Raw genomic sequence first — 14,463 nt, 5'->3', positions numbered from 1 at the left:
AACTTTACTCAAATTGTATTCTCTCGAAAGGGAGAACAATGTCTTCCTTACCTCCAATTAAAAAAGATTAACCCCTGGCCAGTATGACTACATTGGTTGAGTGTGCCCTCTGCTCTGAAAGGTCACCAGTTCAATTCCTAGTCAGGGCACATACCCAGGTTGCAGGCTCAATCCCCAGTACGGGGTGTGCAGGAAGCAGCCAACAATGATTCTTGTCATTGATGTTCCTATCTTTCTCCTGCCTTTCTGAAATTAATAAAAACATTTTTTAAATAATGTTTATATAACTTTAATAGAAACTCAAAGTTTAAAGCAATACTATTGTATTTAAGTCATATTTAAAGAGTTCAAAAACTGCACCTATGTTAATCTTTGTATTTTTAATTCTAAACTTTCTAAATAATTTTTTCCTTTACAAAAATAAAGAAGTTCAAAAACCTAGTACAGTCAATTACCTTTTAAGACACTAAAAAATTCCCTAACCAGTGTGACTCAGGAGCACTGGCCTGCAGACCAAAGAGTCCCAGGTTCTATTCCAGCCAAGGGCACATACCTTGGTTGCATGTACCTCCCTGGCCCAAGCCTTAGTTGAGGCTCGTGCAGGAGGCAAGTAAATCAATGTGTTTCTCTCACATTGATGTTTCTCTCTGTCTTTCTCTCTCTCTTCCACTCTCCCTAAATATCAATGGGAAAATATCCTTAGGTAAAGATTAACAAAATAATAATAATGTAAAAAAAAAAAAAATTAAAACACTAAAAACAGCACTGGCCAAGTGGCTCAGTTGGTTGGAGCATCATTCCATACACCAAAAGGTTGCAGGTTCAATTCTTGGTTAGAGCACATACCTGGGTTTTCAGTTTTGAAAAAGTTACTCGTGGTAAATAGATTGATATTTCTCTCTCTCCTTCTCTCTCCAAATCAATAAAAATCATCCTATATCCTCAGGTGAGGATTAAAAACACACACACTAAAAACATGATAAATCAAACTGCACTAAAAATACCAAATTTCATAATACTAAAAACTCTATGATAGCCTCTATGAGACATGGAAAGAAAAAAATACAGAACCAAAGGGGTTTCAGAGTTTATTCTGTAAAAAAGACACAAATAGCAGGTTTTAGAAAAACCTACTGGTCAGTTCCCTATAATTGTATATTCCACACACTGGCCTCTTTCCAGACAGTTTTTGTAATGAAAACATAATGCCCTTTCACCGACAGCAAAACTGCACAGCCTTTTAAGAGTGGATAGATTCTGTGGATGATGAAACAGCAAGGACTTCTGCAAATCTGACCTTATTTTTTCAGCTTCTGTCAGAATTCTAGGAGATGCAGCAGCAGAACCTTTCACAGAGAGGTTTAACTTGTGATCAAAATTAGATTTTTATTTTTTTTTCTTCAATGAGTTAGGAGCATTGTGGGACATATAATAAAAACAGGACAGAAGGACTAAAAAAGATAATACAAAACTTAAGAAGCAAAATGCAGGGAAACTTTACTTCATTTTTATGGCAAGATGTAAGATCACTCAAGAAAGTGTTACATCAGCCAAAACCGGTTTGGCTCAGTGGTGGAGCATCGGTCTGCGGACTGAAAGGTCCCACGTTTGATTCCGGTCAAGGGCATGTACCTTGGTTGCGGGCACATCCCCAGTAGGGGGTGTGCAAGAGGCAGCTGGGTCGATGATTCTCTCTCATCGATGTTTCTAACTCTCTATCCCTCTCTTCCTAGCTGTAAAAAATCAATAAAATATATTTAAAAAAAAAGTGTTACATCAAATCATCTAGTAGTTAGACTTGCAGATAGCAATTTCATAAATGTTGAAATATAATTTTATGTCAATTATACCTCAATAAAACATAATTATTGTTTTAAAAATCATGGATCAGCCTGGCCAGTGTGGCTCGTGGCTGAGTATCAACCTAGGAATCAGGAGGCTCCAGTTCTATCCCAGGTTAAGGCACATGCCCAGGTTGCAGGCTCAATCCCCAGTAGGGGGTGTGCAGTAGACAGCAGATCAATGATTCTCATCTGTGCTTCTATCTTTCTCTCCCCCTCCCTTCCTCTCTGAAATTAATAATTATATATTTTTAATAAAAAAATAAAAATCATGGATAAGAGCAGTTTCTCAATTTTTTTAAGAAATATTTTTTTTAGCCTTAGCTGGTTTAACTCAGTGGATAGTCAGCCTGCAGACTGAAAGGTCCTAGGTTCAAACCCAGATTGTGGATTTCATTCCCATGTGGAAGGTAACAGATGGATGCTTCTCTCTCTCCCTTCCTCTCTCTAAAATCAATTTTATTTTCCATTTTCTATATTTCCTACATAAAAGTCTTACTCCTTCAACAGAAATTTTTTTATCTTCCATCTTATTCCCCAACATTAAATAACTTTAGATAAATGACAAAAATAAAAATCTATGGCCCTAACTGGTTTGGCTCAGCAGACAGAGTGTTGGCCTGTGGACCAAAGGGTCCCAGGTTCAATTCTGGTCAAGAACATGTGCTCTCGGGATTTGGGCTTGATCCCCAGTAGCAGTCGACCAATGATCCTCTCTCATCATTGATGTTTCTATCTCCCCCTCTCCCTTTCTCTCTGAAATCAATTAAAAAAAGAAAGAAAGCTGAAACCTGTTTGGCTCAGTGGTATAGTGTCGAGACTATATATATATATATATATATATATATATATATATATATATATATATAAAATTATATATATATAAAATTATATATATATTTAAATCCTCATCTGAGGACATGCTTAGAGAAAGAGAAACATCCATGTAAGAGAGAAACATCAATTGATTGCCTTCTGTACATTCCCTGACCAGGGATGGAACCCCCCCTGGTATGTGCCCTGACCAGGAATCAAACCAGGCAACCTTTTGGTGCAAAGGATGATGCCTAACCAACTGAGCTACTCTGGCCAGGTAGGAGAAGTAAGTTTTAAATTTATTTCATATCATTACAGTCAAATAAATATTCTAAGAACAGAGTTTCAAAAAGAACATAATAAATTATGAATACAGGCAGGATCTGCTTCTTATTTTATTGTGTTCTTGACAGTTCTTGTAGAGCTGTCCTGTTTTAGGCAGCACTATTAAAATAGGGTTGTATTCCTGACTAATAATGAAGCAACAGATAAAATTATTCAATCATTTATATACATACATGATATGGGTCTGTATGTGGGTATATGAGAGCTACATGGGTTGATGTAAAGTTGCTATGAACAATCTAAAGAAAACAGCCTGGCTGGTGGTTCAGCACTGACCTATGAACCATACCAGGAGGTCACGGTTTGACTTCCAGTCAGGGCACATGCCTAGGTTGTGGGCTCCATCCCCAGTGTGGGGCATGCAGGAGGCAGCCAATCCATGAATCTGTCTCATCATTGATGTTTCTGTCTGTCTCTCCCTCTCTTTTCCTCTGAAATAAATTTTTAAAAATTACAAAAAATAAAAAGATAAGATTCATAACTATTATATAATAGTAAAATTATGCCATTTTGCCAAAAGGCTGATTTAATGTATAGATAGGTTCCAATAACTAAGGGCACTAGATAGAGTCTTCCTGCTGATCTTATTTATATTTCTCTTAAAAAAATACACTATTATAAAATGCATTATTCAGGTGAGAGATTAGTGTAGAATAGTGTTTGGTGCAATTTAAATAGAAACATTTATAGTAAGAAATATTGAGAAGCATTACACTTGACTCTAGTCTAATGTTCATTTATGCTTATTTTTAAAAAGACATGGTATCATCTAAATATTTGATGATATCATGAGGAATTTAGCTGTTTTTGCAAAGCAGAGCTTTCAAAATACTACAGTATAATATTGTTAGTCCTGTTTTATTTTATTTTAATTTTTTACTTTTCTCTTGTCTACCACAACTAGGAAAGCATTAAAAGAGAAAAATAACATAAGAGGACAGATTTGTTGTGATTATAGGTGGAAGGGGCAGAGAGACAGACCTTAGACATGTACACGAGAGATATCTTTGGGTATCTTTTGGGAGTAAAGTAGCCCAAGTATGATTAAGTGAAGTTTGGGTATTAGAGTTGAGGAGCACAGAAGTCTGTAGTGTAGATCTGTAGCACATGGTTTGTAGACTGAAGAAAAAGTGGTTTGTTTTTTGGATGGCATTTATAAAGACTTCATTTACATGTTAATATTCTTTTGAATGTACATAGATTTTTTTTCTTTATTTTTTTAAAAAATATATATTTTATTGATTTTTTACAGAGAGGAAGGGGGAGAGATAGAGAGCTAGAATCGTCGATGAGAGAGAAACATCGACCAGCTGCCTCCTGCACACCCTCCACCCGGGATGTGCCCGCAACCAAGGTACATGCCCTTGACCAGAAACGAACCTGGGACCTTTCAGTCCGCAGACCAATGCTCTATCCACTGAGCCAAACTGGTTTTGGCCTCAGATGAGGATTTAAAAAAAAAAATTACTTCTCCTAGTTTTCTTGATCTTATAAATATATGCAAACCCTCCCTCCTTTTTTTTAGTGATCTTAGGTAGAAAAGAAGGGAGGGTTGAGAGAGAGAGAGAGAGAGAGATGGAGAGAGAAACATCTATTTTTTGTTCCACTTATTTATCCATTCATTGGTTGCTTCTTGTATATGCCCTAACCAGGAATGAATCCAAAACCTTGGAATATCAGGAAGATGCTCTAATCCAGTGGTCGGCAAACTCATTAGTCAACAGAGCCAAATATCAACAGTACAACGATTGAAATTTATTTTGGGAGCCAACGTTTTTAAACTTAAACTTCTTCTAATGCTATTTCTTCAAAATAGACTCGCCCAGGCTGTGGTATTTTGTGGAAGAGCCACATGTGGTTCGAGAGCCACAGTTTGCCGACTTCAACTCTAACCAATTGAGCTACTCTGCGAGGGCACTATTTCTTAATTTGGGTCAAAGTTACTTCCATTTGTCAAATCACCAATTCTCTGATCTGATTCTAAAGTCTAAAATATTAAAGAACTACTTTTGTTTATTCCTCTTATATTTTCTTCTAAACTTCCTACAAGCAGAAATATTTTGAGCACTGAGTTTTACTTTAATAGATGATAAAACAAACCAAAAAGGGTCTGGTATTTTCTAGATTTTGACTACTAGAAAAAAAGTCTTAGTGTCACTATTCTCTTTCTAAAGTTCACTTTTACTGCCGAAACCGGTTTGGCTCAATGGATAGAGCGTCGGCTTGGGGACTGAGAGGTCCCGGGTTCGATTCCGGTCAAGGGCATGTACCTTGGTTGCGAGCATATCCCCGGTAGGGGGTGTGCAAGAGGCAACTGATCGATGACTCTCTCTCATCGATGTTTCTAGCTCTCTATCTCTCTCCCTTCCTCTCTGTACAAAACCAATAAAAATATATTTAAAAAAATAAAATAAAATAAAATAAAGTTCACTTTTACTTAGACTGAAGCCTTATACATTTACCAGAATAAAATAAAGACACCAAACCACTAATACACTGATCCCTTCAGGAACTCACTTAGAACTCGATTAATTAAACTAGTCTTGCCTAGTCCTTGTGGATTGGGAGTTGTCCTGTGGTTCGATTTCTGGTCAGAACACATGATCAGGTTGTGGGCTGGATCCCCAGTGGGGGGTGTACAGTAAGCAGATGATCTCTCATTGATGTTTCTCTCTCTCCCTCTCAAAAATCAATAAAAAACATTTTAAGAAACAAAAACTAGTCTTTCCATCTTTAAAATACTATTTTTCACACAGCTGACTAGAGCATGAAATGTTGATTACAAATAATCATATTAGTTCATTATAGGTAAATATAAACAGATGCAGCCGAAACCGGTTTGGCTCAGTGGTAGAGCGTCGGTCTGCAGACTAAAAGGTCCCAGAGGTTAGATTCCGGTCAGGGGCATGTACGTTGGTTGCGGGCACATCCCCGGTAGGATGTTTCCCTCTCATCGACGTTTCTAGCTCTCTATCTCTCTCCCTTTCTCTCTGTAAAAAATCAATAAAATATATATATATATATAAAAAAAAGATGCAAACAAATTTTTCCTATTTGTCACAATCTCCCAATGATTAGATTATTTCATCCTAAGAGATAATACTTAAAAAAAATACTAAGATTATAAAGACAAAATTAACAAAATTAATTGACAAAATATATTAACATAATAAAATTAATTAGGGTTAGGGTCTGCCTACCTAACAGTTCAAGTTTACAATTAAAATTTACCATCCTCCTTTTAAAAAAAGGAAAGAGGTCTTGGGGTATTCACCAAGTTTAGAAAAAAAGTAAAACAGTCTTCAGTGAAGGAGCAATTTCTGGACCACCAAGGGAATTATTTCTATAGAATTTTTAAAATCTTTTATTAGAGGGTAACTACCAGCAGTCACAATTATGAAGACAAACTGTATGTACAAACACTCCATAAATAAAATGTGCTTTTATTTACTTTTTCACATTTCCAGCTGAAACAGTTTGAGGCTCATCAACCCCCTCACATTTACCGAAATGTTAACAAATACAGCTGAGGAGTGAAATATGTGATTTTTTAAAAAATGTTCTTCTTTATAGGTTTCCATAATCTTCACAAATTTCCCAGAGTGAACATTTATTACTTCTACACTGTATTCAGAAACATCTCATTCAAAAAGAGAAACCAATCATATAATAAAAGGTTCATTCAGAAGGGCTCTCCATGTTGTACAAATATCACTGACATGATTCACCATTAAAGATCATGCCTCCACCCCTTCTCGCTTCCCAACGCTCAAAGGCTGTGTGATGTTCCTGTTACTTTTCTGCTGCCTCCTCGCTTCCACACGTACACACACACACTCTCTTAATTTTTTTTTCATCACAGTTCTCCCTAATCCTACAAAGTCCTATTTTTAAAATAAAAAAAAAACCTACCTAAGTCTCATTATAGCAAATTCAGAAAGGAAAAAAAATAAATAAAAATTTAAAAAAAAGATGGTTTTACCCACTAAGTACAACTTCGTGAAGCCACACCATCACTTTAATTACGGAAAAGTCAAGGCCGGGTAAACTACACGTCCCGCCATGCATTGCTGCCTTGTTCAGAGTAGGTCTCTACGGAAACAGAAAAAAAAAAAAAAAATTCTACAAGTCCCACCTGTTACTTGGTTTCTAAACACCTCCTGCACTTTTCAGCTGCAACAGCAAACAAACAACAAACAAAACAGGAGCCTCGTGACCTCGCGTGGGACCGGGGAGCCCAGAGGAGCAGGGAGCCCGAGGTCAGGCGCCTTGTCTGCTCGCCCGGGTCAATTCTGCCAAGCGCCGGGGCTCCCCGCTTGGCTCCGGGGCTGGGTGCACGCACAAGCCGCCTCCGGTCTCCCTCCAATGGGGGATCCTCAGCCGCACGAGGGAGGAGAACCGGTTACCGTGCAAGCACCGCAGACTTCCCCCATGCCGGGGCGGGGGCGACCCACCCAGACGGGGGGGGGGGGAGTGGGGGGAGTGAGAGCGCCGTGACTCCGAGAGGCAAGCTTCCAAACACGTTTAAGAGGACTCGTCGCAATCGCGGGGAGAAGCACAAACGCCGCGACGACCCTCTTCCCGCCGGGCGCCTCCATTCCCACACGGGTCGCACCCCGACCCTAACCGCCGCCCTCCCGGCGCGGCTTCGTGGCCCCCCCCCTCCGCCGGGTCGCCGGGCCAATGACCTCCCTTCCTCCTGCCTCCGGAGGTCGGCGAGGGAAACAAACCCTCCCGGCCTCCCCCTCCGCTTCCTCCCCCTTACCGTCTTGGCGGCCTCCGCCCAGGTCCTGCCCTTCTTCCTACGGCCCTTTTCCCTCATGTCGGGTCTTGAACTGACTGGGAGGCTCCCGTGTCCGGGCTCCGGCCGCCCTCTCCCTGCCTGCTCTCTGCCCTGCGCGGCTGTTCCCGCGGAGCCGGGAAAGGTGGGAGGAAGGGGAAGTCGGGCCGGAGGAGCACCCAAGCAGAGGAAGCGGCGGAAGGGGGTGGTGTGCCGCGGAGGGGGGTGGGGGGGGGGGTCTAAGGGGCGGCCGGTCTTGCTGCCGTTGCCACTGCTACCGCCGCTGCCATATTGGGTCCTTACTGTACAGGCAGCCGCTACGGTCATGTGACCGCTCCCGCGCGGCCCGTCACTACTGTACGCAGCCGGCAGAGCGGACAAGCGCACGCGCACGCGCGCCTCCACCCAACACGCGCGCGCGGCAGCTGGGAGGGCGAGCCGGCGGCGGCCGCGCCTCGCCACGCCCCCTTCCTCCGGCGCATGCGCGTGAGGACAGGCCGGCGCCAGCCTGCGCGTGGCGTCAGGCTCTCACGCCCGCCCGCCCGCCCCTCCCTACGGAAGCGGAACTTGATCCGTCCCGGAAGGCTCATTGAAAGGGATGGGCGCCCCGTGCTAGGCGCCGCCTTGGCTGTAGAGACTTGGAATAGACAGCCTCTCCCCTCCTGGGTCGAGCCTCCCAAGCATCACCTTCAGGAAGCCTCGTACTTGCGTTTTGTTTTTTTCGGTTGTTTTTTTTTCATGTGTCCGTGTTTTATCCTTACAGAAGTTATCTTTTTGAAGACTTGGAACAATTCTCCTCCTGAATGCACGAAGCAATTTGGAATTGAGTGATTTTCCAAGCTCACAAGTCTAGGATTGTAGAGAAAACAAGAATCAGATTGCTAGCCCAGAGCCCTTTCCATCTCCCCCAAATGCCTGTCACACTGGGTGAGCTCAGCTCTGGCACAATGTCTGTATATACCATATCGGGCGCCCAATAAATATTTGCTGAATGATTCAGCCGAGTCTGTGGTCAGAAACCATTATTTGTATTGTCCATAACAGCCTCCTAGATCAGAAATGCGGCATCTTCGGTCGAGTTATCCACATCTTTATTCTTTGCAAAGTAAAAAGAATGTGTAATGAGGCCTACTGATCTCCTGAAGCCACCTGCTTCAAGAAGCAGCTTCCAGTTTACTAAAGTTACCGTATTCTAAAACACACCTGAGTATTGGGCTGCTTCTTGGGAGGTAAGGCAGGTGAGAGCAATCTTTGGAGTCCATGTAGGGTTTCAGAAGTTCAGGGACTCCCTAAAGTTATGGACAATATTTTGTATGTGTTAACTGTTCATTTTTTTTGAGAAGAGGATTCAAAACTTTTCCTCAAATTTTCAAAAGGGGTCTGTTAAACTAAAGAAAAGTCTTCACAGGGCTTTTGAGAGAGCATCTAGATACTCATATTTCTCTTTAAGTAATTTGATCAGCAGCCATTCATAAGGATATATTTTCATAAACTCCTTTAGTAACTCACAGCACTATTCATATCACTAAGGTATGTATGTACCATCTCTCTCTAAAGCCTAGGTCTATAGTCAGTTCAAGAAGCACCTCTCCATCCCCATCAATGGACTGGGGCTTGTCATGCAGCCCTGTTCACTAGGCAGTCTCCCTCATCTTGTTTTCAGATCCCTAGGCCAGTAACTAGGCCAGTAACTCCCACTGTCTTTACAGGCATGCACCATACACAGATATATCAGTCAGTGCCTGACCATGTATGTGATAGCGGTCCCCTAAGATTATAACAGAGCTGAGAGATTATTACCTAGCAACATGGTAGCTTTTGTGATGTTGCACAATGCCTTACTCAGTGTTTGTGGTAATGCTGGTGTAAGCAAACCTACTGAACTGCCAGTCATAAAACATACTAGAGGCCCAGTACACAAAATTTGTGCTCTCGCGGAGGAGGGGTCCCTTAGTTTGGTCTGTGCCCTCTCGTAATCTGAGAGCCCTCTGGAGATATCTGAGTTGGATATCCTTAGTGCTGCTGCAGAGGCAAGTGAGGCTCCCATCACTGCTGCTGTGCTCGCCAGCCATGAGCCCTGCTTCTGGGCTAGCAGCGCTCCCCCTGTAGGAGTATACTGACCACCAGGGAGCAGCTCCTGCATTGAACCTCTGCCCCCTGGTGGTCAGTGCGTGTCATAGCGACAGGTCATTCCACTGTTCAGTTGGTTTGCATATTAGCATTTTGTTATACATTAGGTCCTCAGGTTACGTCGGAGATCCATTCCTATGGTGTAACGTAACATTGGCATAACTTGACGTAACATAAGCACCTCTGTCACTCACATGGAGCACATACAGAACAGTAATGAAGTGAAACAGTAAAAAAAAAAAAATTTAAAGAAAGATAATAATTCCTGACCTTTACTTGTGGTAAACAAATAATAAAAAATATAAAGTACATATGTACATACGTTGAAATGAGGGGACTTTATATATGTATATATAAATAAATGGGAGATGGCGACCTTACCACAAAACGACATGCGTTGAGTTCAACATAACCCAAGGATTGTCTGTATAGGATAACACAGCCCAGCAAGTATGGCTCAGTGGTTGAGCATTGATCTATGAACCAGAGGTCAAAGTTTGATTCCTGGTCAGGACATACGCCCAGATTGCAAGCTCAGTCCCCAGTAGGAAGCATGCAAGAGGCAGCTGATCAATGATTCTCTCTCATCATTTCAACAAATAAAAATTTAACTTAAAAAATAGATGCTTGCCAGCACTGTTTTGGCTCAGTGGAAAGAGCTTCAGCCTGCGGACTGAAAGGTCCCAGGTTCGATTCCAGTCAAGGGCATGTACCTTAGTTGCAGGCACATCCCTGGTGGGGGGGTGTGCAGGAGGCAGCTGATCGATGTTTCTCATTGATGTTTCCAGCTCTCTATCCCTCTCCCTTCCTCTCTGTAAACAATCAATAAAAAATATATTTTAAAAAAATAGATGCTTGATAGTATTGCAGAATTCTTGAATTTCTTAAAACTTATTTTGTGGACTAACATACTATGATATGTCCTGGAGAATGCTCCATGTGTGCTTGAGAAGGATGTGTGTTCTGATGCTGTTGGATGAAATGTTCTGCAAATGTCTGTTAAGTCCATCTGGTCTAACCTGTTATTTAAGTCCAATGTTTCTTTTTTAAAAATATATATTTTATTGATTTTTTACAGAGAGGAAGGGAGAGGGATAGAAAGTTAGAAATCGGTCAGCTGCCTCCTGCACACTCCCCACTGGGTATGTGCCTGCAAATAAGGTACATGCCTTTGACAGAATCGAATCTGGGACCCTTGAGTCCAGAAGCCGACACTCTATCCACTGAGCCAAACCAGCTAGGGCTCCAATGTTTCTTTTTTGAGTTTCTGCCTGGGTGATCTATCCATTGCTGAAAGTGGGATATTGAAGCCCCCTATTGTGTGTTGCTGTCTATGTCTCCCTGTACATCTATTAATATTTGCCTCATATAGTTAGGTTCTCCTATATTGAGTGCATAAATATTTACAAATATTATATTCTCAATGAATCGATCCCTTTATCATTATAGAATGACTTTCTCTATCTCTTGTTACAGTCCTTGGCTTAAAGTCTAATTTGTGTGATATAAGTATAGACACACCTACTTTCTTTGGGTTTCCATTTGCATGGCATATCTTTTTCCATCCCTTCACATTTAGTCAATGTGGGCTCTTAAAGCTGAAGTGAGTCTCTTGTAGGTAGCATATGTTTTGGTGTGTTTTTTTTTAATATATATTTTATTGATTTTTCACAGAGAGGGAGAGAGATAGAGAGCTAGAAACGTCCATGAGAGAGAAACATCGACCAGCTGCCTCCTGCACACCCCTACTGGGGATGTGCCCGCAACCCAGGTACATGCCCTTGACCGGAATCGAACCTGGGACCTTTCAGTCTGCAGACCGATGCTCTACCACTGAGCCAGACCGGTCTTGACTAGCATATGTTTTTTTAATTCATTCAGCCACTCTATATATTTAGATTGGAGAGAGAAAAAAAAAATGTTAAGGTCCATATGGTAAAAAAAAATACTCAAGTACTCTTTATATTCCTGTGTTATGTTTTAGCTTGGGCCTAGACTAGGTAAATAATGCATGTGGTAATAAGAATTCATTGCCATTAACTTAATTAAATTAAACAAATGAGTTTAATTAAATAAATTAGTTTTTAGCTTTCAGCCATGAACCAAACAAATACTGAGGACCAGAAAGGAATGCAAGACTACAAAGCAATGAGGACAGTGACTACATCTGTCATGTTCATTATTATATGTGCCATGCCCTTAAAAGAGAAAGTGCTCAGTACATTTTTATTAAATGAATAAATAAATAAATGAATGAATGAACAAGACACAGTTCCTACTCCAAAATAGCACTTTATTTATTTATTTATTTATTTATTTTAGAAAGGGGAGAGACATTGATTTGTTGTTCCACTTATTCATGCATTCACTGATTGCTTCTTGTATGTGCCCTGACCAGGTATGGAATCCACAAACTTAGTGTATCAGGATGACACTCGAACTAAACTGAGCTAACTGGCCGGGGCCCCAATAGCTCATATTAAAGTAAGAAAGACCTATATACAAGTTAAATATGTTGTAACCATAAATCTGTATGCAAGATCCCAAAGTGACCTAGAGGAAAGACAATGTAAACCCCATGGGGATTAGGGCTGGAGAGAGTGTCCAGCAGGGCTCCAAGGAGGAGCCTTCTAGATCACGGTTTGTAATGACAGCCAGAGAAGAGTGGTGGGGCAGGGAGAATAAGTGACATTAGGAATAGGGAGGCCAGTTAGGAGGGCTTGGTTGCACTGCAGGGAGTATTTTGTTCTCAGATTCTATATCCTGATATAGAATCCAGGTTCCCAACCTGGAGTCCAGGGGCATGTGCTTGGACATTAGCTTAGTCAAAATTATGTTTTTATTTTCACTAATTTTAAACTGATTTGTCACCTATGACTTTGTCACTAACAGAAATCACAGATATTTTTATATTGTATTACAGTTATCACAATTTCAATATTTTTAAAAAATATATTCCATCGATTTTTTACAGAGAGGAAGGGAGAGGGATAGCGAGTTAGAAACATCGATCAGCTGTCTCCTGCCCACCCCCCACTGGAGATGTGTCTACAACCAAGGTACATGCTCTTGACTGGAATTGAACCTGGGACACTTCAGTCTACAGGCCAATGCTCTAGCCACAGAGCCAAACTGGTCAGGGCATAATTTCAATATTTTAGACCTGCCACTAGATCATGTCATGTAATGCATTGAAAATGAAGCACACCTGGCTGGTGTGGCTCAGTGATTGAGCATCAATCCATAAACCAAGAGGTTGCTGGTTTGATTCCCAGTCACGACACATGCCCGGTTACAGGCTTGATCCCCAGTAGGGGGCATGCAGGAGACAGCCAATTGATGTTACTCTCCCATCAATGTTTCCACCTCTCTCTCCCTTCTTCTCTCTCTAAAAAAATCAATAAAAACATTTTTTTAAATGAAGCACATTTATTGCCATGTTACAAAGTTGTTTTTCTAATAAGCTGATCACTGTATGTGAAGCTAAATGTCTTTGGAATCTTATGTACTTTATTTATACATTGAAAGAGATTCTGAGAAGGAGTCAATAGGCTTCAACAAACTGTCAAAGGAATTCATAGCAAAAACAAACAAGCAAGCAAACACAAAACAGGTGTTGAAAATGAAATCCTGGTTTCACCACATAAGCATGTGACTTCAGACAAATTTTAAAAAAATCTTTCTTTGCCTCAGTTTTCTCATGTGGAAAATGGGTGTGATAGTGATAGTAACTATTGTATTTTATAACTTTTTTATAAAGATCAAAAAATTCAAATAAAGAGCTTAGAATAATGACAGGTATACAATAAACATTCAATAAATGATAATTTTGCCGAGGCCGGTTTGGCTCAGTGGTAGAGCATTGGTCTGTGGACTAAAAGGTCCCAGGTTCGATTCCGGGCAAGGGCATGTACCTTGGTTGCGGGCACATCCCTGGTAGGGGGTGTGCAAGAGGCAGCTGGTCGATGTTTCTCTCTCATCGACGTTTCTAGCTAACTATCTCTCTCCCTTCCTCTCTGTAAAAAATCAATAAAATATATTAAAATAAATAAATAAATAAATAAATAAAAATAAATGATAATTTTATAACCTGTTTAGGTCTCAGTTTCTGAAGAAAATCCAACAAACGGATCTCTTAAATTCAGCATCTCTTGAGACTCTCGCCTAGATGAGATTTTCCAAAATGCTATTTAAGGCAACAGCCAGAGACCCCATTTTCTCTCCTTTTCCTTCTGAAAATCAATAAAGTGACAACACAAGGTTCTCATTTTCTTCAGAGACATAAAAAGGCAACTTCCTGAGCATTAAGGCTGATGTATAAAGGCTGATTTAGAATTGATGGACCTCCCACCCCCCTTTGGAAAATATCCTATTTCAGGTTCTCTAAGGTAGAATCTGGATACTATTGACAGGCATGAACTAGCTCACTTCATGGCCATGTAGGGAAAACCAGAGCTGACTTCAACTGGCCTGGACTGCAGGTGGCCAGAGACTCGGAGATGTAGGAAGCAGGAAGGAAGGCGGCGGAATTGGAGGCCAGCCAGGAGCGAG

General features: G+C 41.0%; 1 protein-coding gene across 9 annotated transcripts in view; it reads right to left on the bottom strand.

Moving 5' to 3' along the window:
* ASXL2 (ASXL transcriptional regulator 2) overlaps positions 1 to 8,141 on the bottom strand; it is a 79,354-nt gene extending 71,213 nt beyond the window's left edge. For 3 of the 9 annotated variants that reach the window (XR_006741388.1, XR_006741389.1, XM_045580621.1), the window contains exon 1: positions 7,768 to 8,139. Coding sequence is in view for 1 of the 9 variants with exons in the window: in XM_045580621.1 (XP_045436577.1) it covers positions 7,768 to 8,109 (342 nt within the window). In the remaining 8 variants the exon portion in view is untranslated. Of the gene's footprint in view, positions 1 to 7,767 lie in introns of all 9 variants that reach the window. The other 6 variants (XR_006741396.1, XR_006741397.1, XR_006741394.1 and 3 more) reach the window with 4 other exon arrangements.
* Between the last annotated feature and the right edge of the window lie 6,322 nt (positions 8,142 to 14,463).

This window comes from Pipistrellus kuhlii, unplaced genomic scaffold, assembly GCF_014108245.1.
Source record: "Pipistrellus kuhlii isolate mPipKuh1 unplaced genomic scaffold, mPipKuh1.p scaffold_m20_p_13, whole genome shotgun sequence".
Taxonomy (NCBI): Eukaryota; Metazoa; Chordata; class Mammalia; order Chiroptera; family Vespertilionidae; genus Pipistrellus; species Pipistrellus kuhlii.
This window is presented reverse-complemented; position numbering and strand designations above follow the sequence as displayed.